This window comes from Oxyura jamaicensis, chromosome 1 (genome assembly GCF_011077185.1).
Source record: "Oxyura jamaicensis isolate SHBP4307 breed ruddy duck chromosome 1, BPBGC_Ojam_1.0, whole genome shotgun sequence".
In the NCBI taxonomy this organism is placed as follows: Eukaryota; Metazoa; Chordata; class Aves; order Anseriformes; family Anatidae; genus Oxyura; species Oxyura jamaicensis.
This window is the reverse complement of record NC_048893.1, coordinates 110,235,969-110,263,449: the sequence shown is the minus strand read 5'-3', so window position 1 is coordinate 110,263,449 and position 27,481 is coordinate 110,235,969. Positions and strand designations below refer to the sequence as shown.

At 42.3% G+C, this 27,481-nt stretch overlaps 1 protein-coding gene across 1 annotated transcript; it reads left to right on the top strand.

Annotated features, from left to right (window-relative positions):
- The first annotated feature begins 396 nt into the window (after positions 1 to 396).
- Positions 397 to 26,951, top strand: CLDN14 (claudin 14). Its single transcript, XM_035314760.1, has 2 exons — positions 397 to 439; positions 25,548 to 26,951. The coding sequence occupies exon 2, from the start codon at positions 25,665 to 25,667 to the stop codon at positions 26,373 to 26,375; it is 711 nt and encodes a 236-aa protein (XP_035170651.1). The 5' UTR covers positions 397 to 439; positions 25,548 to 25,664; the 3' UTR covers positions 26,376 to 26,951.
- Positions 26,952 to 27,481: the final 530 nt, after the last annotated feature.

The following is a 27,481-nucleotide window of genomic DNA, read 5'->3' as shown; positions in this document are numbered from 1 at the left end:
AAAAGATCTGCCTACAGTATTTACATGTGGGAAGATGTGTTTCTAATTCCTCCTTTCAAGGTCTCCTTGAACACTACCCTCTGCTAGTTATTGGGCTTGTCCTCTGCAGCATCTCCCGGCAATCCACGTCAGGCGATATGAAAGTGAAATGAAAGAGCTCTGTAGGAAGCCACCCGACCGGCAGCGGATCAGCTTGTCATTTAGCATAGAGCAGGACAGCCCTGCTGGGCGAGCGTGTCACTCGCTGCGCCCGGCTTTGTGGAGGGGCTATGCCGCTTCCCCGCGCTACTCAGTACGTGTCAGCTCTAATCAAGTGTGTGATGGTATTACCCTTTAGCACTTGTAGCCCACCAGGGATTATCACCATAAGCTTCTGCACTGAGGTTTCTGAAGAGGGCAGGGGCGAGTTGCCGGGATGTCAGAGAGCCGTACAGAGAGCGTAAGTCACTGCGGTGGGAAACAGGCGCTTCTTGTCTTTCCTATTGAACGTGTGTATGAGAGAGAGAATGGGTAACAAAGCCTGCTTGTTGTGCTTTCCTAAACAAGACATACAAAGCTGATTATAGAATGAAATATATAAGCTTAACCTATGTATCTGTGAGTTCTTTGTTGTGTTTTAATCAGTCAGGAATTTAAAAAATTCTACCTCCCACACCAGCTGAGTTTATACAAGTAATATGTTTATTTAGTGGTGTTCCAAATGAAGATTGCTCCCCCTCCCAGGTTATTCATAAATGGAAACAAAATTTGGGCAACATCGTGTTTTTAGAAGGTATGAGATTTCAAGGAGGAAGGGAGAGGGATTTTAGGACATTTTATTTACGCTTAAGGAAAGCAGGTTCTATTCCATCTTGCTCTGAACACAGAGGCTGCTCTAACTGTTTGCTGTTGTTCCTGTTGTTTGTAACCAAATACCACTAGCAGATGAAATCTTTTGATACCTTACTGTTGCTTCCATACAGCTTATCCTCCCTGACTGCAGAAGTCAACATGAAGAGTTTATGCAGAATTCGAGGTCCAGCAGTGAAAGGCTCCGATTTTTTTAAAGGAGAAAAAAAAAAAAAAAAAAAAAAAAAAAAAAAAATACCATTCCCTACATCAAAATGAAAATTAGGATACATATGCACAGAAGTGCAACATTTCATTTTGCAGCAGTTGTCACATAATATTTACATTATGTTCTTGTTCACTTCATATCATATGTTGCCAAATGTCCATGGAGCCTCCTTGGGTTTTGGATGTGTGCAGGCAGTTCTAGCTAGCAAAAGCTATTTGAAAGGAGCCAGAAAACCGATTCACACACTCCTGAATATTGAACACTTCTTTGCCAGGCACTAGCATAAATAGGGCCATGCTGTAATAAAGCCAAATAACTTATTAATTCTCAGAGTGCAGAAGCAGGTGCTGTAAGTCTGCTACTTCTAAAACTTTGGTTTGTGCTTCTCTTGTGATAGTTTTTCCTACTCTTTTTTTAACTCTTAGGGCAAAACTTTTCCAATACAGAGTGATGAAGTGAGCTATAATTAGCAAGGGAACTCAAGAAGTGAGAATATTAAATTCACACCCCCAAGCCACCAAAAAAATGCCTACCTTTCTACATTTAGTACATAAGCCAGTGAAAGGAAGCATGGACATCCACCTGATTAAGATCCAGTGGCCTACATTTCTGCTTAAGGGAAGTGCTGGTGCAGTAACCTGACCCTCATCCTATTTTCCTAGCTCTCTGCCAGTGCAGTCTGCTCAGTCTAACACCTTGGTGGTGCACGTTGCTCAGATCCCTGCCTGCATTTGTGCAGCAATGCAGCTCAGAGTGGTGGTGGCACAGTAAGAGGTGCACAAGCCCTTCTCTGTGAGAATTTTCCATTTTTCCTGTCCAGAAGAAAATCCATGCACAGGTGTGGGGTGCTTGTTTGTGAGAGAGCGCTAGAGAGTTATAATGTGTGCTGTATAAAAGGTCAAGTAAAAAGTCTCATATAAGAAGCAAGCAGGATGAGGGAGGATTTAGATGCAGGATGAAAATTGTAAAACTGGCTTTTACAATGCTATTTTGTTTCCATGGGAGGGAGAGACTACTCTAATGATTTGGTATCAGAGGCAAATGAAATATAAAAGTAAGCCTCTGTGAGAGATCACCATACCTCTCCTCTCTACCCAGACTACATTTATTTTTCGAGAAATAGCTGAACTTTCTTCACAAGAAAAGTCCTCAATCCTTAAAGTAAGTCAGTACACAAAGGCTTCTCAGTTCCTGACTCACATACATAATTATTTCATTATCATATGTCATCAATAAGGCTGCATTTGCCTACTAAATATTGGTCTACTAGAACATTGTATAGTATAAAGATATGATCTGGATATTACTTCTCCCATAAGAGCAGTGTAGAGACTGTGTTTGAAATCAGTCAATTTCAAACAGATCTGAGAGAGCAGAAGCTTCTGAGGCATTAGGTTGCTATGTATTTTATGAAAATAAGCAGCTAGGCAGAGAAAACCTCTCCCTGTGAGTGCTTTCAATGAAAAAATGCTGCAGCAACACTGTGTCTATTAAACAGCACAGAGATACCACGGGGATGCTCTCTCCTCCACAGGAAATAAGTCTTTTGGGCCAACTTCTTAAGAAAATATAAGTAATCCCTGCTCACCTGTTAAATCCCAGGTGCCCTCTGTAATGTGAGGACTGGGACCATCCTGGGAGACAGGGGGTCCTGAGATGTGCAGAAACCTACCTTCATGGCAGCCCACCTGGAGCCACACAGGAAAGTCAAAGGGAGATGGGAGCTGAACACAGGTGCCAGCTTATACACCAGTCACTCAAAAGGCCCTCAGCATCCTAAGAAACAGAACCACCACACGGTACTACTCACAAAACAAACAAACAAGCAAAATGAACAGAACAACAACAACAAAACACTAAATCCGTTTCAGGTTCTTCTGGGAAGAGCAAAAAGTAAACCTTGCCCAGCATAAAAGGACCTGAGAAGCAAACCCATACTCACATAAGCTTTCCCTCCAGCTACAAAGCAGCTTGGCTATGGTCAGTTAAGGAAGGCGCAGCTGGCAGAACAGGGAACTTCTGCTCTCCTAGTTTAAGCAAGTTTTAAGCACTTTACCCTCACAAGGGTAAGTGAATAAAAGGGTATAATTTTTCACATAGTGCTACACTCTCCCTCTGCTAGCCCTCCCTCCCCCAGTTACAGAGAGATAAGTCTCACCCAGCTTCTCACCACCCTGTTTGCATTTAGATTCTTAATTAGGCAGAGCTGGGACTCTCCTCTCCGGTGGAACAGCCCAAGCAGGTTTGACACTGCTTCTCTTCTGCTTGTAGCCTGGTCTCTAACCCTACCAAGGATGTGAGGTCTGTAACAAAGTTTGCAATGTTTGAACTGCATTTCTTGTGCCCTTTGTAATGCATCTAATCCTCCTGCAATTTTTAACTATTGAAATTCCCGGTGTGGGAAAAAAATACCTGCTGCAAATCTTGATAGTTTCTGTTTGGTGACACATTTTTAGCACTGTATTAAATTTTGAAGAAACAGAACATTTGTTCTTCAGTATACTTATTCAGGCGCATGCATAAAATCAATGCATTGATGTGAAGAGTATGGGGCTAATGTTATTCACAAAGACAATGAAAATGGAAGTGTTCAATTGGCTACATAAAGGATACGGGGTACAAGAGGAAAAAGACCTGAACCAGTTATATCCTGAACAGAAGTATTTTATTCCTTTTGCTGTTGACCTCAGAAAAAAAGTAAGGGGAAATAAAACAAAACCCACTATTTCTGTTCATCCCACAAAATATAACACACCATGAGCTTGAGTGAAAGCTATTATTCCCAACCCCTCCTTTTGCAGGCACTAGGTGTTGCCATAAATCCCTGTGTCTGATTGATGGGGTAAAGACAGCTTTTCAACCTTCATTGCATGTTGCTTGACTTTTATACCTTTAAAAATTATGTCAATATTGCCTTTGCAGTATAATATTTTTGTAGTTCTCCTTGGGTCTATTCTAAGTTTGCTTAAAGATAAAGGAGCCGATAATTAATTTGCGCAAAAGAAAAGGCAGATCCCTAAATCCTTTCCTGTTGGAAAGCAAACTGAATTGTGTGCTTATTAGTGGTGGTAGTTAAGGGTTTACTCATATTCCTCCTTTTCCCATGAGGAAGAAGGTGATTTGTAAAAGCCCTTATTATATAGGAGGATCCACTTACAGTGTTTGAGGACATGAATTCAATCCCAGGCTATGAGTTTTAGCATTCTTGTAAAGATTCCCTTATTAGCACTGCTTATGAGCTGCTAGAATAAGCTGTTTATGAAGCAAAGCCTAGAAGCCTCCATTTGAAATGCTCAACAACAAACAACACATTTCTATTAGTCACATTTAACCCAGAATTATGGAACAATATCATTTAGCTATCCATTAAGCCAGCCAGAGAGGTAGGCATCCTTGCAAATTGGCGGCTACTCTTCCCTATGGCTTTTTTTGGATGCAATACAAATGCCAGTCATTGAGAGGCAGAGCTTTCCAAAATTGTTCTGAACAAGAAAATTAGATGCTGCAGGCAACACTACCTTTTCCACTGCCTTCACAAAAAGCTGCTGCTGGAGCCTCACTCAACACAGACAACTTCTATTGCCCACTACTGGCCAGCGTCCATCAGACTCCAGTTCCTGCTACAGTCCTTAGAGAAGTGCAGTAGCATGACATGGCTATTGCATCCTTAAGCTCAGCATTTTTTTTTTTTCCTTTTTTTCTGTTGGCTATGAGGCTTTTCTTACAACTATAATACCCTCTCCTGGTCATTGCAATCAAGGCGATGTTCATTATGAAGTGACACAATTACCACCTTTTTCCAAGAGGTGAGATTCTGAGATTCATCCTCATTGAGTGAGTAGCATTTATAGGAGAGAATTCACCATATGCTGCTGTTTCACATAATTGTACCAGCTCACTGTACCAGCTCTGTACAGTGTTCAAAGAAAACCTCTGCAGTTGTTAGTTTTGTGATGTAGTTATTCTTTGGGGAAGCTCTTTTAAAAAGCAAGAAGACATACTCTGCATCAGTCTCTGCATGAAAACTTGGGCACATCTACACAGACCTAACTGCTGGTATTTGGGCTGAACTTCCTACAGCAGAATTGTCCATAATCTATTTAATTTCTGTCCATAAACTAAAGCTTACAGCTCATATGAAACAAGCTGTAGGAAGTTTAAAAAAAAATTGCTTAAATCCAAAACACTTACTAGAAGATTGTTGAAATATTTTTTGTGCATGTTACTGAGAAAGGTACAGTGTAAAATCGGAAGACATTAGTTAAACAATAGGAAAAAATATGCTGTGTTTGATATTTTTTACCACACTAGCTTTATTTAAGGGAGATCAGCATTTTCTATTTTTTTCTTGACACGTTTGGCAATGGTAAATTCTTATTTTTTGAGTTCATAGAAGTGACTAATCAAAACACCTTTTTGAATGGACCCTGAAAACATTTCCTATTAATTTTGAAATCTGCCATCAACTGAATATATCTCACTTGAGCCATGGCAACAGTGATACTTGGGTCTCCATTGGTTTTCAAGATGCTTCAAATTTAGCATGCTGCATGGTGAAAAGACCCCTAGGGAGACACAGAAAGAGACCTGTCATAATGAACAACTACAAAAAGGAATGGGGGAGGTGGGGGGGGAGGAGATGCCTATCTTTGCAGGTCAAATGCATTTCACACATCTTGAGCTTTTGTGTTGCATTGCTGTGCATCCTCTTCCCTGACTCTCTGCTTCAGGACCATCAGGCCAGCCTCCACCCTTGTGACAAGGGCTCTGTATGTCAATCACGTTTCCTTTTCACTCCCATACAGCAGCTTTCATTATACCTTATCCCAGCGACTCTCTCTATTTGCTTTGTATCTCAGTTCTACAATCCCCACATTCAAGGAGTTTTATTTCTCTTCATCAGTTCTTCTCTGTATCAGGAGCTGAGTGCCTATGTGTATTCACCCACAACTTCTTCTGCAGTCCAATCTCCAGAAAAATGAAAGAAAAGAAAGTTCAAGTTTAAGGATGAGAAGAATAGATTTTTTTGTGTGTATGGGAGTTTTTATGCAGTATTTGCTACTTAAGTTTACAGTGAGACACACACTGTGAATATTTCTGTTTAATTTTGTGGTGCGGACTATTATGGAGAGGATGCAGCTCTGAGAGTACTAAACTGTTTTGGAAAAAGTTACCCTCTGTTTTCTGGGATACTTCCACACACAACGGACTTTTTTTTTTTTTTTCTCTCAGCATGAAGCAAAGAAGCCAAATAAACTAGTGAACCCTCCTAAATGGGACTGTGAGTCAGCTCCAGGGAGAATCTAATCAACAACCTGTCACCTTGCCTTAACTTTAGGAGGGTGGGGAAGGTTTCACTGAATGTAGCTCTTCTCAGGGAAAGTGCCTATCACCTGGCTTCTGCTGCCAAGTATATCATGGGGCGATGGGTTTCTTGGTTCTTGCCTTTTAATCACACCACATCCCTTTTCGAAGCTGGACTCAGCAATTGGCTCAGCCTTTCCCATGCACATAAGATCTGTATACTTTAGACTCTTGGACTCCTCACACGTATAAAATTTTCAGAAATGCACAGGAGATGTAGGAGCTCAAGCCACAGCTATGTAAAAAGATAAAGGCTGCTAAATGTCTTTTGGTGCTTCAGAAAATGTTAACTGCTGTCCCTACTGATCATAGTGAGAGGAAGGAGGAAGAAAGATGGACTGTGAGGCATGCCTGTGCCATTTCAAGATTTTACAGCTGAAAGACAAGATCTCTGAAGCCAGTTGTTTAACTGGACTGGGAGCCCAGAGGGAGTGCAGAGCACTGGTGTGAAGTGCTTTCTTTGGCATGTCTGACTCAGGAGACAAGTCTTATGAACCAGCTACAGGTTCTGAGTGCCTTTTTGTGGTTAACTCCAGCTTGAGAATGTATTGCTTGCAATAGTCCAACTTGAAGGTGATGAAAGCATAGTTTGCTCAGCCAAGTTCCACATCCAAATCTAAGGGGCACAATTTCCTGGCTAGTTTCAGAAGAAATTAGGTGTTCTTGTTGTTATTTTGGTTTCCTGAAACAGAAAGAACAATGGGAACCTTAGGACCACATCCATCTTAGCCACAGGAGGGCCAGTCCTTACAGCAGAGATGAGACCACAGCTCCAAGAACCCTCTTGGTCTCTCCCAGTCAAGTGTTTTCTCCAAGTTACTCCCCAGAAGAGATTTTCTTATATCTGGTTTTCAACTTTCTTCAGACTACAAACACCTAGAAAAAGTGTTGCTAGGGTGTGGAAGAGAGGGGGGGACTAAGGCTGCTGGGACAGTGGTGGTCCGTAACTCATGGGGGTACAGTTCTCCCAGCTCATGGTTTGACACAGCCAACAAAACAGGAGGAGAGCACTGAGGCTCTGCAGAATCTCACACCTAAAGGTCCTTGTGAGACAAGATCAAGAGGCACAGGAATTCCTTTGAGTCCCTTTAGTGCAAGATCTCTGGGATGGTTTATATGGTCAGCAGCTCATGTCAGATTGCCCCATACTGGAAAGGACATCTGTTCCTCTGGGTCGTGTCACTCCTGTCAGCCAGCTTCCTTCTGGTACTGATGTAGACTTCGCACTTGTGGATAAGGTCCTACCAGCTCTGATATAGGCTGCATGTCATGATTCCTCGGTAATGCATCACATTTAAGCAGCTTTTCACATTGCTGATTGCAAATTGCTGTTGGCAGTTTTTCTCCAAAATGAGCCTTATACGGCTTTTGACACTTATGGGAACAGTCATGACTCAGACAGCTCAGAGCTGCTGCAAGGCAGGACTAATGGATTTGAAATCTGGCCTGTTTCTAGTACCCTTCCCATTATGCACAGGGTTCAGAGTACTTTGTAAGGCGTTTTGCTCAGACTATACTAAATATGGAATATCTCATCATCAACACGCTGATGATCAACAGCTGAGCGCTTGTGCTGGCAGAGGGAGATTCAAAGCACATCCTTTGCTGGGTTCAGAAGACCTGCTGTGTTGAAAACACAGATGGTGTAGAGTAAATATAAATTAGCGGGGTGATCAGTACGTAGCTATGCTGTGTGTATTAGAAGAGAATGCAATTTGAAGGTGTTAGATAAAGTCTTATTGACTTGCTTATTTTTGATTCTGAGCTCTTGGTGAAAAGGCATACATTAAAGGTGTCACAAGAGTAGTTTTGTTTTCTTATTTTTTTATATATATCTATAAATTTTTCATGTGCTGTACACACCCTTATTTACTTTGCAGTCATTCTGTAAGACCAGTGCTTGCTGTCTTGGCCACATTTTTCTGTTCCTGTAATTTTTTATTTTATTTTTTTTCGGTAGGCTTTACACATGGTGAAAGATGTGTATTCTCAAAAAACATGCATTCTCAAAAAACACCAGGCAGCCTCTGTCACAGCACAAAGACTTAACTTTGGTGATGTTTGAGACCACATCATGGGAACTTGTCCTGCAGATTTATTGGTAGGGTGTGTCTAAGAAGATCTGGGATTAAATAAATGTTCCCAGAAGAGATTTAAGCTCAGTCTGGAGAAATTGTGTCAGGAGGAAATGGGAAATGTGGGAATCTGCTACACACACTCTTCCTAATCTGTTTTGTGACCAAACATTTCTGTACCTCAGTTTATCCTTTTGCATAGAATAGGTCATACTACAGACCTTCTTCTGCAAATCTCTTTGAGATAGAGAACTGGCTGTAGGCATGCAGCAAGTAATATTATTGTGTGGTCTGAGGTGAATACAAAAGGATCCCCCTACAGTAAATATGCATCAATTCTCATTGGCCTGGAGGAGCAGATCCATACTCTGTAGATCACTCACCCTGTGTGCCTAGCCTGACTTACACAGGCTCTACCTTTTCATTGTGGGGCAGAGAGCCCCCCCAGACATGTCAGGTATCATCCATTTAGTATGCTGCTTTCCACACGACAGCTATTGAAACCTATTTCTACCCATCTGACAATATCATTTTAAAATGAAGAAGATTAAAGATTTTATATTCCAGAACAAACAACAGTAAAAGCTTTTGCTGACCTATTGCCACTTGCCTGAGGACTTGGAAGCAAGCTACAAATTGCATGTCACTCAGCGAGCTATTATAAATTCAATGTGCTCCTCCTTTCCAAATCAAGATGTTGATACAAGTTCAGTGCTCTGACAGAACCCGTTTGCTGCACCTGAGAAGGAAAAGGCCCAACAAGGTATGACCAGAATGGTGGGGGACCACTCTCACTTGCAGGCTTGTGGGACCAGGGGGCTTCCTGGAGTTTTGCAATTGTTCCTATCTGTGCAGAGAGGGAAGGAGAATGGTCTCTTCTTGAGGACCAGGAATCCACAAAGTGACAAGTGCCCTATGCTCCCATCAACCTCAGCAGTTGCTCAACAGCTTAGGAGTGATGGTGCCTGTTACACAGTGAGCCTGAGGCTTGCTTACATGTTGTTTTGCTGGAAAAAAAATGGCACCATTTTGTTGACCTATTCTGATTTACAGTGGCTGAGAGTATAACACTGTATAACACTTTCTCTGTTGGGCTCTTCGGGTTTGTGACAAATATCTGTGTCCTGAAGACATCCAGGGGCAACAAGAAGTTTGTTTTACCCTCTTACAGATGTGCCTCTCTCTATGGCTCCTCTCTGAGAATGAGCTCTGTGGTAATGAAAAACTACTCAAGCAATGTCCTGCCTGGGTTTTGCTTTTAGCATATTTTTGGTGTATTTTTTCTTCCAAAAGTGATTTCTGCATCTGATACCCCCAGGGCCAACATGGATTTTTCTATGGATGAAACAGAGCAATATAGTAGCAGAGCTCTGAAATACAGATTATATTCATGGTGTGTCCAGAAGCAAGCCTTGCAACTATAATTAATGTCAGATCATTTTTTCATTTTATTGATTTAGTTTTTTCCCAGTATCACTGATTGTCAATAAAGACTTTTTTTTTTTTTTTTTTTTTTTTTTTTTTCCCTCCAGACCATTGGGTGTAAGAGAAAATAACTTGCAGTTTAGTAGAACAGTAATAATTCAATGGTGATATATACAGATGTGCCCACTGAGGTTTTGGTGGAAGTACCACAATTCCAGAAAGTCTGAATTTGTCATTTACCTTTTGTTTCAGAAGCTTCAGTATCCAGTCTAAGAATACATAGTTTTTACAAACAGTATGTAATAGAAATAGCATACGTCTTTTTTAAAACAATGTTTGGTAATAAACCCAGACCTCCAGTATTTTAAAGATGTATGTAAAGCCCTGGTGCCAGTTACTCAAAAATCACTTAGAGACCAGCAACACAGGATCAGATTCTGCTGCTGTTCTACAGCATGAACTGTATTTTGCTTTGACTCAAGTCTTTTGAGGCTAATTTGCGATCAGATAAAACTCAGTATGAGAAAGAGCAGCAGAGCTGGACCCTGAGTCACCTGGTACTTAGCAAAAATTGAAAAATACCAGAGGCACCTGAAATTTTCACTGAAGACTGGTGGTCACCAGCAAATATTTATTATTACAGTGGTAACAGCAAGTCTTGGCTTCACTGGCCTTTTACTACTTTGAGTAAACAGTTACTTGCCAGATTATTATTATCTTGGCACTTGATGCAAAAAACTGTAGTTTCCATGTTTCTTAAAGCTGAGTATACATTTATTGAATGAAAGCATTTATTAAAAATAGGGGGACAGATTCTCAACAGGCATTAAATAACTTGCCTCCACTTGCCAAGAGCTCTTGCTTGTTATGGTTTATTATGCTGAGAACTGCAGGTTGCATGGGTGGAAAATGGTAGAAAATGGAAATAGGTGGAAATGTGGCTTTACTACGAAGAATCGAGTCATTTTATATCTTCTGGTATCATGTAGATCTGAACTGTGTGGATTTGGATTGCCCTCACAGTTGCATTTATGTTACGAAATCATGAGTGGCATGGAGAAGTTAAATAAGAAATGACTGTTCTAATGTAGGAAGAAAGGGACATTCAAGAAAACAAGGATACAGCAGGTTTAAAACTTTTAAATTAAAATAATAATAATAAAAAAAAATAAAAAGGATATTATTTACCCTCTGCCACAGACACTTAAACTTCTGCACACATTGGAAATGTAATTGGATGAAACAGTGAAAGAAAAAGTCATTAAGGTGAAACACTAAGATAACATTTCAGGGTCAAGAGGTCTGTGATCATCGACTTGTTGGAGATGGAGTATTCTGGAAAATAAATGCTGCATGCTTTTCCTGTTTTTACTCTCCTTCCTAAACCTCAGCTATTTGCACTTTTGGGATAGTCTACAGGATTGGATGTATCTTTTGATCTAACTCGATGCATTTTTTTCTTTAATATGTAAAATATATTTTGTGAGTCAAAGAATGAGAAAAACTTGCACAAACAGGCTTCTGTATATTGAGATACACACTTAAGCTGTAGCCTGGATTTAAACCATAGCCAAATTCTCCCAAATTAGAATGGTTCAGACATAGGATTTGGTGTGATCCTGTCACTGGACATGTTGATGGCACACAGAATTACTAGGTGAAGGGATACCTTGATTTCAAAATCCAGGTTGATTAAAATTAAGTAGTGTTTTTGCAGTTTTCTAAGTTTGCTAAAACTTTGTCCATCTCACAGATATCTCTTTTGATCTTTGGGAGAATGAGGCAAATCCTGTAGCCCTCCTCAGCTTTCCTTACCGTGACTCAACTTCCACTGAAGAAAGTCAGACTTTCACCCCATCACTGGGGCTTTCTCCAGCGATGATAAAGACCAGCAGATAGACTATCCTCCTGGCTGAATATAGGGTATTACAAAGGGGAAAAACTAAGATCACGCAATGACTCTGTGGTAGGTGTTCAGAGGCATGAGTTATGTGCACTGCTGGAGTCTGGCATACCTTCCTCTCCTCAGGTAGACATCACCAAAGAGAAAAAGGCTGCAGATTAATGTTGCTTAACAGTAACTTGAATTAAAATCATCTGCTAACCCAATTTTTGTCTTTTATTCTTTCCTCTATGAGTTTATCATCAGTTGAGTGATCACCCAGTATATCGCCCTTACAGTCATGTTCTCTGAAAGCTTATTGTTGTGAACAGTGACAAGGAGATAATTTCCCAGCATCCAGAACCCAAAGTTTGGTCCAGGACTCATTCGAGTGAATGGTAACTTCAATGGGTGCTGAATACAGGATATAGAGTTTTCTACCTCCATCCATTTGTCCCATTTGTACAGTGGAAAACAAACAAACAAAACAAAGCAAAGCAAAAAAGAGGTAGATAAGTCAGAAAACGTCTAGGGACAACTTGTGATGTTAGTCACAGAGAAGCCACCCAGATGTCACCGAGAGGCCTGCAGGCTTTAATTTCCTCCTCTTTTGCAGTAAGTGCTTTGCAAAATGATTCACCAGCCATACAGCACAACACACTGCACTGCTTTATCTATCAGTGTTCAGATGAACTATTGCTACTGGCCAAATCCAGGGGATGATTATTCCACAGCATGCATTAAGCCTCAGGAAAAGGAAGACAGTTTGGTGCATGTGGAAGCGGTCTCATATCCGTATCCTCAAAAAGGCTTTAAAGCAGTTCTAGAGAGCAAGAGTTCTCATGGAGAATCTGATACATAACATAAGGAGAGTTTGACCCTGTCACCGTACCTTGAGTCCCGGGACCAAGCAGCTGTTGTGATCTTCACAGGATGCATGATATTCCAGTGATATGTGATAGAACGGAGGACAAATAAAACAGAAAGGGTAGGGATTAGATAGTTTAGGTCCAAAAAGCATTAAACAGCCCTTGGTAACTCCTGGGAACTATTTATTGATTCCTTCTACATGCTGCACATTCCCATTAAGTGATTTCATTTCCTTATTTTTCCTAATCACTTCTCTTGGTTTAGCAGCCTTTTGCTCTCTGAAACCTGGGGGTACATAGATAAGTTCAGTTTCTCATGTGGCTATACTTTTTATTACACGTGAAAAGTTGATATGGTACAAGTAACTCCTTGGAGCCGGCAGGTCTGGAGCTTTCATCATCATGAACCACTGCATCAAGGAAACACCGGTGGGTTAATTGCTGTGTTAGGCTCCGGCAGATTATCGTATGGCTTTTCCCATCTCTGTAGTAGGCACTAACAAAGACCTTGGAAGATGTGGCTGCCTCTGAAAAGCATCTTGGAAATATGCTACGTGGGAAATAGTAGTAAGAGACCAGAAATAATAATAAGGCAATATTGATGCCATTGTTGTAATGGTCAAATCGTTCAGTTGTTATTCAAGGATTCAGTTTGTCATTGTAATAGCAGTAGTAATAGCAGTGCAACCACATTGTAATAGCCCCGGGGATGTGGCTAGCCAGCCCCAGGGCACCTGGAGCACCACAGCAGGTTTCCTTTCCTCCCTTGGGAGCAGCTTCCTGAAGTAAGGCCAGCTGTGAGGGAGAGCAGGGACAGGACAATCCTGGACACCACCATTCCCCTTGAAGATTTTGCAGTCAGCTCAGGGCAGGGCTCATTCAGCCCAGCTGCTTGGCAGTGCTTACCTCTAAGCCAGGAAGAAAAATCCACAGCTACACTGGAACAAGAAAGAAATGAAAACAGAGATCCAGGACATTGGGTGTGTTTCTATTGGCTCTGGCTGCTGGGTGCAGTGTATCAGTAGCTGCTAGTTCCCGAAAGGTCCCTCCTTTGCAGATATTTACAGAGGCATCTGCAGCGGGCAACCAGACGGCATCTAAATGAATGAAAAATAAACCCACAAAACCATATTTCCCATTTTTTGGAACATAGTAAAAGTGTCTCCTGTTCCTTTCAGCACCTAAATTCGATACATTCATCAGCTCATGAAAAGACACTAGCACATGATCCAGGGAGACACGCATTCAGAGGAAACAAACCTGCGCCACCCAGTACTTTCCAAATTAAATAAATACCCCTGTCATTGTGCCTAGTTTTGAAAACCCAGCTACTAGTAGCGTGAATCACTTTCTTCTGTGTGATGCTGAGCCCTTTGGAAGACCTTTGCTTCCACAAGGTTTTGTGCTCCTTGTAGCACAAATGATTTGCCCTTGCTTAAAGAGGAATTGGTTTTCCTCTGCAACTCTCAGTCGTATTCATTTGGTGACATCCTGCAGTAAACACATGTGCTCTAGGCAGAGAGTCACGCGCCATTTAGCGTTAGCAATAAAACAGTTCATTGCAGATGGGCATAGGATGGCCGTTCCTGTCCTGCTGCACAGGGAAGAGGATGACACGCTCTTGGCAAAGCCTGAACCTGTCGGCACGGCGCCCTAGTGCTGCCCCTCAGAGCCGGGCCGACGGGCATCGCCCTCCCTTCGCTTTCAGTGTTCATGTTCAGCCTATGAGGGGTGTGGAGAGCCAGCACCAGACTTAAGACAACATTTAATCCTGTTTAAGGGGTTTTAAATATTGCTTGTGTCTGCTACTTCCCGTCACAAGGGGCAAATTTTCACCTAAAGAGGCCGGCTAAGAGAATGCTCCTGACATCTGCTCACCCCCAGAAAAAGAGCCAGCATCAGGCCCAGAAACAAATCTGTAACTTGAGTTGCAAAACAGTCTGGACACAAACCCAGAACGACCTGTGCTGTGTTTTACATGAGCACAGTTTCTCTTACTTATTACGCTGTTCTATGATTCCACATAGAAAGAATTAATTTCCCATTCATGTCCAGGGACTATGCACACTAGCAGCCATTAGACGTAATTCATCACCTGTTCAAATCCCACATGCATTGATAGGAAAATTAAATTCAAATTCCTTTCAAGTTTAAATATCTCTATAGATATTCCCCAATACAGGAAAGCACTTAAGCTAGTGCTTCACTCTGCGCATGAGAGCGGTTCAAGCGATGTCAAGTGCTTTCCTGGACAGGGCTGTGATCAGTCGCAGACGTACACCTGCACCTGAGCGCGAACACCCAGCAAACGCAGAGAAGTTAAGGCACCAGGGTAATAGAAACACACTTGATTATTGTTGAGGTCCTGTGATTTTGCTCCTGTCTGCAAGATTTTCAGTTAAAAAAAAAAAAAAAAAAAAAAGGGAAATTAGCTACAGAAAGGCAACATTTCAAAAGCACATAGTTCTTAGTCTCATGGGGAAAATTTTACACAATCCTAGTTTCAAAATAATGTTAAGGTTGCAAAAATGAGCAATCATAAAAGTCAGGAAATTTAAAAAGTTAGTATGTGTCTTTCAATGTTAGCTCAGCAATAGCAAATATATGTAGTGGGAGAAGTTTATACTTGCAATTCCTGTGTTAAATATAAAGTTTAAAGTGTTCTTGTTGACCATTAATAAGCAACATAAACTATATCAGGTATTTAATGTCTGTAAAAGGCATCTTAATTATAAGAATTTCCTGGCTTTGGAATTCAGAGGACTTGATTTTGAAATATAAATTGTCACTGCTGGGTTTCTGAGTTATTTTGGCTCTTTTCTCACTTATGGGTGAAAGTCATCACTGGGGAAGAATGGGAATTTCACCTGCGTTATAACACAATTCTCACATCAGAATAGTTTTGTGATGTTTATGAAAGGCCGTGATTTATAAAGTTGATGAAGACTGGCTTAATTTTGGAGGGTTTTGTGCATGGTAAGAACTTCTGTGGTAAAGAGACCACAGTGCTTCCCCCTTGCTGGCAAGAGAACTAAACCTCCCAAAACAAATGTGCTCTACCTGAATTAATAATACGGAGCTGTTCCACAAAATGTTTAAAATACAGAATGATCTTTCCAGGCCAGATGTATGACTTTCTCAAATCTACGTGTCGTGGTTTAACTTACCGTGAAAACCTAAATACAGTGTGATGGTAGTGTTTAGATAAGACAGATGTAGAGTGCAGTGCAGGCTTGGTCTTGCAGAAACTCTGATCCTTATAAATGAGCTGTATTGCGCTGTGGGGTTTTCCTGGCTGACTCTTTCAAAACCCAGGCTAGATTAAATCATCACAGCTGGGGAGAAAATATCAAGAGTTAAACAACTATTTTATGAGAGTTGTAAGAGTGTGAAAGTTTTAAGAAGTTAAATAATTACAGCACTCTCTGAGAGCTACAGCAAAGACAAATTAGTTTGTGGCTGATGGTCTTATTTATTCTGGTCATGTAGTGAAAGACAAATGAAAGTGTCAAAGACGTGGGGAGAATTTCACGCAGGGCCAAAGATATAGCTATCAGAGCAAATACAGGGCAATGCACAGCAGTGAGGAGTCCTGCGTGTGCTCATCTCAAAGGGAGGATGATGCCCTGAGCGCAGTGCTCACACCAATTTCCATGTTGCAGGTGGTGCCACAGGTACATGCATGCTGAGCACTCTGTTACTTGGCTGCCGGCTCATTTGTTAGCTGGGTTATGCTGGCCTAGGAATAAAATATGGCTCCCGTGTAGGTACAGAAGTCTGAGGACTTTGTGTAAAACCTCCTTGACTGTGTTGCAAATCCAAAGTTAAGGCAAACACTGAAGGGCAAGGAAGATCTCGTTGTCAGGTTTGATTCTGATGTATCAGATCATTAATAGGATGGGCTTGAGCAGCTGCTCTCCATTTACACCAACACAAATGAGCCCAAGCTGGGGCTGCAGGGACTGAGGTATGCAGTGCATACCAGCTCGCTGCTCTGGCTTTAGCAATGGCATTTATCTTCTTGTGCAGTTCTTGCAATGCCCACCACCACGACAGCCCCTAGGCACATCCACCAGGTTAGCACATATCTGGATTTTTTCAGATAGACCTTCAAATAAGACCAAATAAGATAGGAAGAATGGTGAAGCTTAGCGATTGATCTGGGGCTGCCAAATGTCTGTCCTGAAGACCACTCACAGCAGCATTGCCAGCCAGCCCATTGGGGTCTGCCAAGCCTGGCCAGTGGCACTGAGAGCATGGGTAAAGCAGCTCAGGTGCCAGCAGTGCCTCATGCTGGCCATCCGTACAGGCCAGGTTCAATTTGCGCAGCACACCCAGGCACACATGATGCACTGCTCAGGGGCTCAGCCCACATTTCTGTCTGGGAGCCTTCCTAGGCTCTATGGAACCAAAAGAAAACACCACATGGGAACCAAAAATTACAAACAAAATCAACAACAAAAAAAGAGGTGAGTGTGCCTCTGAGGGCAGCTGGGATGAAAGCTTACTGGGGCAGAAGGGAAAGGCAAAGGATGGACACATGGGGCTTTTGCATGTAGGCTTGCTGCTGCCAGTAGGCAGCTTAGCTCAGAGCCAGCAAATGGCACCCTTCCCTCCTCCCCTCTCCACTCTGCAGCTGATGAGTGAAACATGGCTGCCCAGATCTTGTTTCAGGTTTTGCCAGGGTGCGTATTTCCTCCCTTAGATCCTTTGACAAGAGGGCACTGGCCCCTCCAGGTGGGCTCATGCCCAGGATGATGCTCAGAGCCGCAAGCAGTCCCAAGAAGGAGAGGAAAGCTGCAAAGGTGCAGTCACCCAGCAGGTTACGCTCCACAGTGTAAACCCCACAAATCTAATTTCAGTTTTCAGCAAAACAATGTTTCACATAGTAGGGGAAGTCTCTGGAAGCACCTGTATCAAAGGATAGCACAGGCTGGAAACACGATCCCTTTCTGAGGTCAGTTTGAGCAGTGGCTGAAGGGAAACTCTGTCCTGAGGCAAAGACAACACAAATTGCAATAAATCTTACAACAAAGATGAGGCTAAATTGGTCTGAAAACTATTTTAAGCATTACTGAGCAATGTCAATAGCATGAGAGTGGGGGGAAAAGGGGAAGAAGGAGAGAGCCTAGGTGGGACATGGGTAACAGAAAAGGGATGATAAATTTAAATAGGTATTTGCAGGGCATACGCATCACCGAGGTAATTTGTTTAGGCTGATTCGAGGAAATATGGCTGGGAGAAGGAGCATGAGAATTTAGCTTGGCACTCAGGATATATTTCTGAACTATGAAGTGTACCAGACTGCAGAGCAGCCCGCCACAGGAAATGTTAGAAACTCCACGGCTTGAGTCATTTAAAATCTGACTGGGCAAAATCACCCAGGAGTAACCTGAAGGCAGTGCTCGCGCAGGCTGTGCAGGCATTGCAGATGCTGGTCATAAATTATAATAACTCAAATACAATAAGTAGCCAGCCAGCCGCATGCACGCAGACTGGGGAACACAGCTCAAAGCCTCCATCTCCTAAACGCTGTGTCAGTGCCACCCCATCCCCACTGCTGAGTGGCACTGTGTGGATTTATGCTAGCGGACAACCTGGCCCGAAGGCTCCCGACATCCGGGCTGAAACAGCTCCAAGATCTCTCGGTGCTCCAAGGCAATAAGTGCTCTGTTTTAGCTGTTAGACTTTTGTAATCTGCCTGGGCAGCGATTAATTTACCAGCTCACGCTTGCCGACAGGAATCCTCCAGGGCACGGAGCCCCCCGTAAGTTCTGCGTCATTCAGACTGCAACCCTTTCTGCAGATGTGGTGGCCTTTTAATCTGAGGGCCTGATAAAAGCCCAGCCTACGCACAAAATTTCCCTGCTTCCAGCAGATCATGTTCCAAAAAGGGATATGGTTGTTTCAAACGTCAGGCTACAAGGAGACTTTCTGATGTTGATTTGGCTACGTTTATTCTGGAAGGAAAGGGTCCACAAAGACACTGGTAGGCAAACAATTGGAGTTTCAGTTCCCACACCTCCTTGTTCTGCACATTTTTATTTTTTGCATACTAAAGCTGTGCATAAACACTGTGAATTATTTCACCCCCCAAAATACTAACTGTTATCTTGCCTTTTCCTTGTATACTAGCTTTCCACTGAAGTGCTCCATTGTGTTTAGAGCAGTGTCTTGGTGGTCTTATTGTAATACAACAATGTTTCAAACACCGATTAATTTACCCTCAGTTGAAATTATTGCCACTTTGCATGCGGAGATGAAAAACCCAAACTATCAGAAATGTGACCCAATGTTTAGCATTCAGCAAGTGGAGCCACATACCTGATTTTCATAGTACTGAGCATTTCATAGCACATTACCTTGTCTTGTCTCACACCGAATTTCTTAATAGTCAAGCTTGTTGTGTTTGGTACACCCAGAAAATGAAATCTGGCATTTGTTATTTGCCCAATACTCCCTCAGAATTTTGTGGAATAACATAGATAAACTCCCAGGACAGCAGCCTCTGAATAAAATCCATTACTCTAGAATAAGTGAGGCTCTAAAGGAAAAAAAGGCTGCTTTGTCATGTACATATACAGTACCTCATAATATTTATGTGTTTGCAGATGGATCCAAATTAAGATTAACTAAACAAGTACTAATAACTCCAGAAGAGTTTCTTCCAAAGCCACAGTCAGCATTTAAGAAAAGAGTCCATTATTTCCAGCACGTTAAGCTTACTCATCTAGCAGCATCCCATAGGCAAACAAACACCTCCTAGATTCAGTAAACCAATTTCAGTGAAAGGATTGACTTTCTGAAAGAAAATGAAGGTTTATAGTGTATATTTGCTACAACACTCTTTTAAGACATTAATATTATAAATACAAGACAGAACTAAGTAGCCACGTTGCACGTAGTGCATTTTATAAATGCACCATTCATCATCTCCTTCTCTATGTTACATTATATGGAGGAACCTCTACCATATTGTGGATGTTTATTATCTTTCAAAACTATTAACCTTGGCTACATTCAGTAAAAAATGAGATCATGTGAGCTGCAAGTGGTCCAAGCACAAGAGCTTTTGTTCATGCGCCAACCATATAATTGTATGCATATATACCTCTGTCTGAAGACATCAATCATTTTCATATAATCACAGTTTAGCTTTCAGATAATTTTGTCCTTCGATTCTTTTTTCCATACCACATTTTTCTTAGGTGGACCTTGAGACCCTGTTATAGGTATGAAAAATGACTTCAAGTTTCCCAGTTCTTAGAGCTTAGATCTGGCTCCCCATACAGCAGATCTGAGCACTTCATGGTTTCTCAAACTAAGCATCCAAAAACCAAGCTGCTCAAACTCACTGGACTCTTTGGAAAGCTTTGATCCAGATGAGCAGTTCTGGGGACTATTCTTTCATCCATTAACCCTGTTGTCTGTTCATGCCATGCCAATAGCTTCATGTTGTGGTCTTTCTCCCTGAGGCCTGGGATAAGGCCCTGCATGGAGCGCTTCGGCAAGGAAACCCATTCCTCTCAGCTGCCTCTGTCTCCCCCCAAAAAATGCAGATGGCAGCCCCTGAAGGGCAACTCATCCCTTTTAGAGAAGATCTAAACCACCCCCTGTGCTACCTACCTCACCACTGGCTATCCAGAGAACAGAGAAAAAAAGAGTCCAGAATCTGGGGGGGTAAAATTATGTGGGATCAAATAGTGGACCTGATACTTTTTAAGTTGTGTTGTTTCTACCTTTTTTCCAGGTCTTTTGACATTTAAGTAAGTTCAAGGTGAAAATTAATCTTTTGGTTTGTGCCCCTGAACAAAACAAAACAAACTAACAAAACCCAAAATGTGAAATACTTCTGTAAGAGAAAAAAAAATAATAATAATAAAAATAAAAAAATTAAAAAATGAAGTCCACTCAATAATATTTCAAAGCAAGAGCATTTTAAAGACAAGAGCATTTGGTGCAGAGATAGTGTATGGCTGGTCTCAGGCGGAAACATACCACAAAATGAATGGAGGCACCCTTGGCAGCACCAATGGCAAACACAGAGACCCGAAAAAGCAGCGTGGGCAGATGGCGCTGGTGTTGGTGTGAAGGAGCCCGCCTGTGCAGGAGGAAGCAACAAGGCAGCACCAGGCTGGTTAAAACCCAGCAGCTCTGCACGGGGGAAGTCCTGGGGGCTTTGGGGTCTGAAGAGGGGTTCACGCTCCTCAGGCACATCTGGCGGCACTGCAGCTGTGCTGCAGTGATCAACGTCAGGCTTTGCCGCTAGGCCTTGCTTCTCAGAGAGGGGTTAGAGTGGGTGTTGGGTCAGGGCTGGTTACAATGAGCCTTTCAAACTTTTATTGATTTCCTAATCTCTTCTTAAGGAAAAAAAGGGGGAAAATGAAGAATTTTGCTGCAAGCCCTACAGGTCTTATTTCCCGGAGATCTACTCACCCACGCCCACATACAGGGAGGGATTTCTTCTTAGAAAGTGAAAAGTGCCAGCCAATTTTTTCCCCTAAAACATTTCAGAAGGAGTTAGCAATTAAAGGGCCTGGGGATGGGGAGACGGCCAAACGAAGCGTTGGAGCCGGTAACCTTGACCACCCTCCCAGCTAAAGCACGGCTTGTTCATGCCTTAAGCTCTGATTCAGCTGGCACTTAAACATGTGCCCAACCGTAATAATTCAGGCTGTGTGAGATTAAACAAGCAAGTAAAATGAGTGCATACTTCAGGGCTTGGCTGAACTGAGGTCCCCAATGGGGAGCATGTCAGGCCTGACTCTGCTGGTTGTCTACAAAGGACTCCACTGCATCTCAATACCTTGCAATTCCCCTGCAGAGGCTGTGATTGCCATATTTTCAGAGTTTTTTGAGATAATTGGTGCAGAATTTGAGGGACTGAAGTGAAAGCACAGGTAGGTAAGGGTACACTGATAAATACCAAAATGACTGGATAAAAATCCATCTGCAGAACATTCTGCAGCCCCACGGGTGAGAGTTAACACAGCCAAAATCTGCATGAGAAGAACCAGTTCAAGGATCTGGCTTTAAAATAATAGAAACATAAAGGATAAGACTGATATGGGTAGGGAAACAGTAAAATGAGAAACAATGAAAGAGGCAGCAGTAAAACACGCATCTGTCATTTAATCCAGGGTAAATACCCAGATTAGTGGCATCGGTTTCTGCTGTTTATTTGGAGCTTACTTTGGAGACATGTCTCCCAAAGTTAATGCAGCTGTGATACAGCCCAGTGGAAAGTACAGCCCAGGATTTATCCCAGCTATAGCTGTTCTTGTACAACACAGGCGACAGACAAAACAAAAGTTTATATGGAAAGACAGTTGTCTTTCCTTGTGCTCCTAAAGAAGTTGGCATAAACTGGCAGAACAAGGAAATAAAAAGTTTCACCAGTTCACCATTTTTCACATTATTTTACAAACACTCAGTGTTTGGATGGGGTATCATAAGCATGCATGCTGCCCTGCTCTTGGTCCAATACTGGGCCTTGACATTAGGATCCATCACACAGTAAAACAGCAGACCATCAAACCAGGTCTGCTACAAGGGTTCAGTTCAACTCTCTGAAAGCATCATGCTGGAACAGGCCAAACTGCACCAAGAGGATGAAGTAAAAATGATTTATCTGAGATGATGGGATGGGAAAAGAGACTGGGAGGTTGCCAGTGTTATTGCTGGGGGGGGGATGCAAACAGACACTACCGTGACTAAAAGGGGCTTCCTCCAAGAGAAAAGCTTGCACCTCACATCCTGGGCATCTGACTGAGCAAGGCAAAAGTAGAAACAAGCCACTTGAGTAGCATACGTGGTTTGAGAAAGCCATTCCTGCCTTTTCTAGCAGCTGTGCACAGGGCAGTAACTCTACTGGCTCCCCGTAGATAAGCAGCCATTTTACCAAAAGGCATAGGCTTTTACCCTGCACAGATACTGTCTTTGCTTCCTCACAAAAGCTGGCTCTGGTTCGCTCATTTTCCAAGCACATTAACAAATCCAATCCATGCAGAAAAATGACTTGCTTCTGTTCTTGCATTTAACTAGGCCAGCCCAGGAGAAATGTTCAACCAGCTGTTCACCTGATCCCCCTGTGGTGGTCATGTTCCTCACCTAACCGGTTAGGAACAAGGCTGTAAGGTGAGACATTTTAACATGGCCATTGATGTTCTTAGAGATAAAGGCATTCATTTTCTGCTGGCTTTGCCACTTTCAGGTAGGGAGCAGTGGCAGCTCCGCAGAGGTTTTATTCAACATTATTCAACAGTGGCATTATTCATTCAGTGGCATTATTCAACACCAGGGGCAGCTGGCATACACTAAGAAAGGCACATGGAAAACCTGAACCAAGCAAGTGGGCTAATTAACACCAGTTTCTTAAATTAGAAAGTTCTTAATGGCTAATGTTTAAAAACAACGCCCTAATACTATCTAAAAATAGCTGCTGCCAAGCCCCAGGGTATTCTGACCTCCATTAAATTGGAAGTCCACTTCACGTGACTGGCGGTGTAAATCACATTTACCTTTTATATCCTGTTCTCTCTGGGATTAGCTGCAAAACCTAATGCCTGACCTTGAAAGCCTATTTGCAAACATACAGGAGTAACCTTTAGCACTCTTCAGAGCAGAGTGCAACATACAGGTATAATGTGTGGACCAAGCAATTGCACAGAGAGCAACCTGGGCTTCCACTTACCTGCAGATGTGTGCAGGGAAGAATACCAAGGGAATAGGGGATTGTCAGACCAGGCAGGGACATGAAAGTTGGTGCTGGGGTTAGGGTCTGGGACTGGGGTGGTGCATGTTCCCCATCCTTGTGCCGTGCCCCAAGGCCAGGTCTAGCTCTCCCTGATCTAGAAGGAACATTGCCAGGATGATTTCTCTAACACGTGGCATGCTTAGATATAGTGATACGCCTCATAAGAAACAAGGCGTAATGTAAAAAACAAAATAACACCAAAAAAAAGCAGTTTGGTTTTCCTTTTGCTTAACATATGAAATCAAATAATTTGGAAGACAAACATAGGTTGAGGAATTCTAGAACTCAGCCAAGCAAGTGGCAGGAACAGAAACAAAATGTTCAGTACTGATGGAGACAACCACTTGCTTACTTTTGCTGTGCTCCTCTGTGCTGTGCTTGGCCCTAATGTTTGTCCTGTGATATCGCAGTACTCTGTGATAGCTGTTAAAAAGAGAGCAATATGCAACACAATCCTCCCTGGCAGAATGCAGAGAGATCCTATGGCTGACACCTACCTAGAACAAGTATTTCTGAGAAAAACCCTCTGATTTTTTCTCACTGTTTGCCAATTGGGCAAATTACTTCAACAACCACAGAAAGCAGCTTATTTTTGTTTAAGCATTAGTTGCAGAGCATCAGAAGGGCCAAAAAGTCCTAAAATGAGTCACACTCAAGCAAAGCCGGTCTTTGGTTTTGCTCTTCCCTTTTAGTGTGAGCGGCTGGTACTTCTTGGCAGACCCCCCATCCGACACCGCAATTTTCCCCAGCCCATGTCTGCGCCTAGCAGACATGCTCCAAACAAAAGAAAAGGAGCGTGTCTAAGCTCAAGGCTCTCAGTCTGTGTGGTTGCCCTGCTTAACCCATGCAATCCCCATGCTTTTATTTTTATTTTTTATTTTTTTTACTTTCCTTTGGCACAAGGTCTAAGGTAGATTCTGGGTTGTTCTGGGAAGAGACACTCCATATTTCTGTTATGCAGAGATCAGTGCATGCCACGGCATTGTCTGGAGACAAAAATCAGCACTGGTACACACCTCAAGCAATCCTGCCTCATTAGTGAGATAAGGTGAATGTAAACCAGCTTTCGCTTTCCTCGATCTGCGTTATTTTGTTGTTCTAATGGTCTTCATTAGTTTCACCAGATGGTTTTCCTCCCTTTGCCTGCTAAGGCCCAGTCCTGCAAACACTTACGCTTTCTCCCATAAACATGCGTTCAGCACATGCATAGGTCTTTGCAGGATTGAAGCCTAAATTTGTTTCTGTTTCAGAATTCCAAGTTGGATTTTGATGCAACAGTTATTTTATATATTAAAATATCAGGTTTCTGCCCACACACATAATGCATGATGTATAACAGACCTTGCAAGGCAGCCATTGGAAAAGACCACTTAATCTGCGATTTATACAGAAGGAAGAGTTCCTGTTCCTTGTTTTCCAGCTAGAATTTATACACGACGAAACTGTGAAGGTGTTGCTCCTCAGAAGCTCCATGATGTACATCTGGCTTCACATGCTGTCATTTAGCCCACAGCCTAAAATCATAAGCTGAGACTCCACAGAGGCTAATGAAATTATTCCCCTTTGAGTTGCTTTATTAAAATGCAACCTCAAGAAATACTGGCAAGTCAGGAAAGTGACTTTAATCCAATACTTGTTATCCTCTTCCACAGGTTTTAAATCACTCTCGTTGCTCCCTAGTTTGAGCAAATATGCCCTTATTGTTTTTGTAGTCCTGCTATGACCTTCTGGGAATGTTTTCATCGTGTAAAGCAAACTGCAGTTCCCTACTTTATAAATCTCATTCATTCCAAGTGTTAACACTAGCTAATTCTCTGCTTTAGAAGGAAATCATGTTTGTTTTTTTGAAGAGTCTGCTGGGAAGAAGAATATTTGAATTTAAAATATTTTTTTCCATTTCATAAATTGTCTTGAGTTTTCTTCCCAGTGGGCAACAGAAGACTGTTTATATAAGTGAAGAGGGAAGCTTACTTTCCCATTACTTCCACAAAAATACGATTAACAGCGATAACTATGCTAATTATTGCACTAACTGTGCTTGGAATGCACCTTACTGGCTGGAGAGGTAATGCATGTGGGTAATAATTAACTCCTTTTTTCCTCAATTACCTTTTATTAGGAGAGCAGAAGGTGTCAAGGTAAAACAGCTGCATATCTTCCAAGAAAAGCCTGTGTTTTCTGAAGGAATTTGAGCGGAGGTTCTTTATTAAGGGAACCAGTCAGGACAAACATTAGCATGGCAAGCACGGCTGTTCAGTTACTTGGCTTCTCTCTAAGCCTGCTTGGTCTAATTGGGACACTAATTGCTACTATTCTGCCACACTGGTGGCGAACGGCGCATGTAGGCACCAATATTATAACAGCTGTGGCGTATATGAAAGGGCTGTGGATGGAGTGCGTCTGGCACAGCACCGGCATCTACCAGTGCCAAGTCCACCGCTCCCAGCTCGCGCTGCCTCGTGACCTCCAAGCAGCCCGTGCCATGATGGTGATTTCCTGCGTCCTTTCCGCACTGGCATGCGTGATTGCCGTCGTCGGTATGAAGTGCACCCGCTGTGCCAAGGGGACTTCTGCCAAAGCCTCCATCGCGGTCTCCGGGGGGATCGTTTTCATCCTGGCCGGTCTCGTTTGCCTGGTACCCGTTTCCTGGACCACTAACGATGTAGTTACAGATTTCTACAACCCCCTGCTTCCCCACGGGATGAAGTACGAGATAGGTCAAGCCCTGTACCTTGGCTTTGTCTCCGCGTCTTTGACGATCCTCGGAGGCGCTCTGCTGTGCACGTCGGGCCAGTGCAGCGGGAACGAGGCACCCTACCAGCCGCAGCCCAGAGGCACGAGGAGGACTGCTCCCTCCTGTAGACCACCAACTGTCTACAAGGGAAACCATGCTTCTTCCCTGACATCTGCTTCCCATAGCGGCTACAGATTAAATGACTATGTGTGAGTTCCCTAAGATTTGCCTGCGGGACACAGCTGCTTTATAATTTCTGTGCATGGCATAAAACAAAGCTAGGATGATTTTTAATTTATAAGGGTTACGATACAAAGTTTACCATTGTTCATTTCTTCCTTCCCTTTCTTTCCATAGAAAGAAAGAATGTGAACAAAAAACTGCTCCCTTCAGTGCATGGAGAATAAATACAAAGGAAACTGGGATATTCCGGGGACTGCACATACCTGCCTACTTTAAATTAGGGATTTGGGTATAGGCAGTCCAAGGGCAGTTTTCCTGAAAGTAATGTTTTGGTTTGTAGTTTCTGCCCTGCGACAAGCACGAAGTGGAACTGGCCACGACTTGTTATTTGAACAGTGTCCCAACAGAAGATGCATTTTTGCCTAAAATAGAGAACTTCATGGCAAGACACGGTGATTTCCTGATAAGCTTCTTATCTCCATAATGCATGAATGTTTCCTTATGACCAGGTAGTATTTTGTTTTGACTTAACTTTTTGTTTGCTTTGTTTGTTTGTTTGTTTTTGTAGTGCCTAGAAATACAAATTTTAATAGTATTACAACACATATGTTTGATAGTATTTCATAGCTGATATTTTAAACAGATACTACAATGTTTTCACCTTATCAGAACAAAATGTTAGGACTTTTTTGAAACAGCATGGTGCATCACAATGGAAACAAATCATTCTGTGGATCAGAAGTGGGTTTTAGAAATGTCAGCCATAAAATAATAATAATAATAATGATAAAAACAACTGTCTATCTGATGTTAAACTAGTGTTAAAAGTGAAGAAAAACATAATTATCAGAATTTGTCACAGAATGGACATTTACCTCTTTTGCAGATATGGAATTATGTATTATTAATGAATGTTGCAGAGCAGTAAAACAATTTCTAGAATCCTATCCCCAAAATACCATGTGATCAAAATAATTTCTTAGACTCAATCTTGATGCTTTTCCCTGGGGTCCTGACTGAAGGGGCATTAAGGTAAATAATCATATTTTCATATACTTCAGCAGAATTTTGGGAAATTTCATTCTGCCAGACTTTGGCACAAAAAGCAGTCTGTGCTGGAAGAGCTTACACGCATG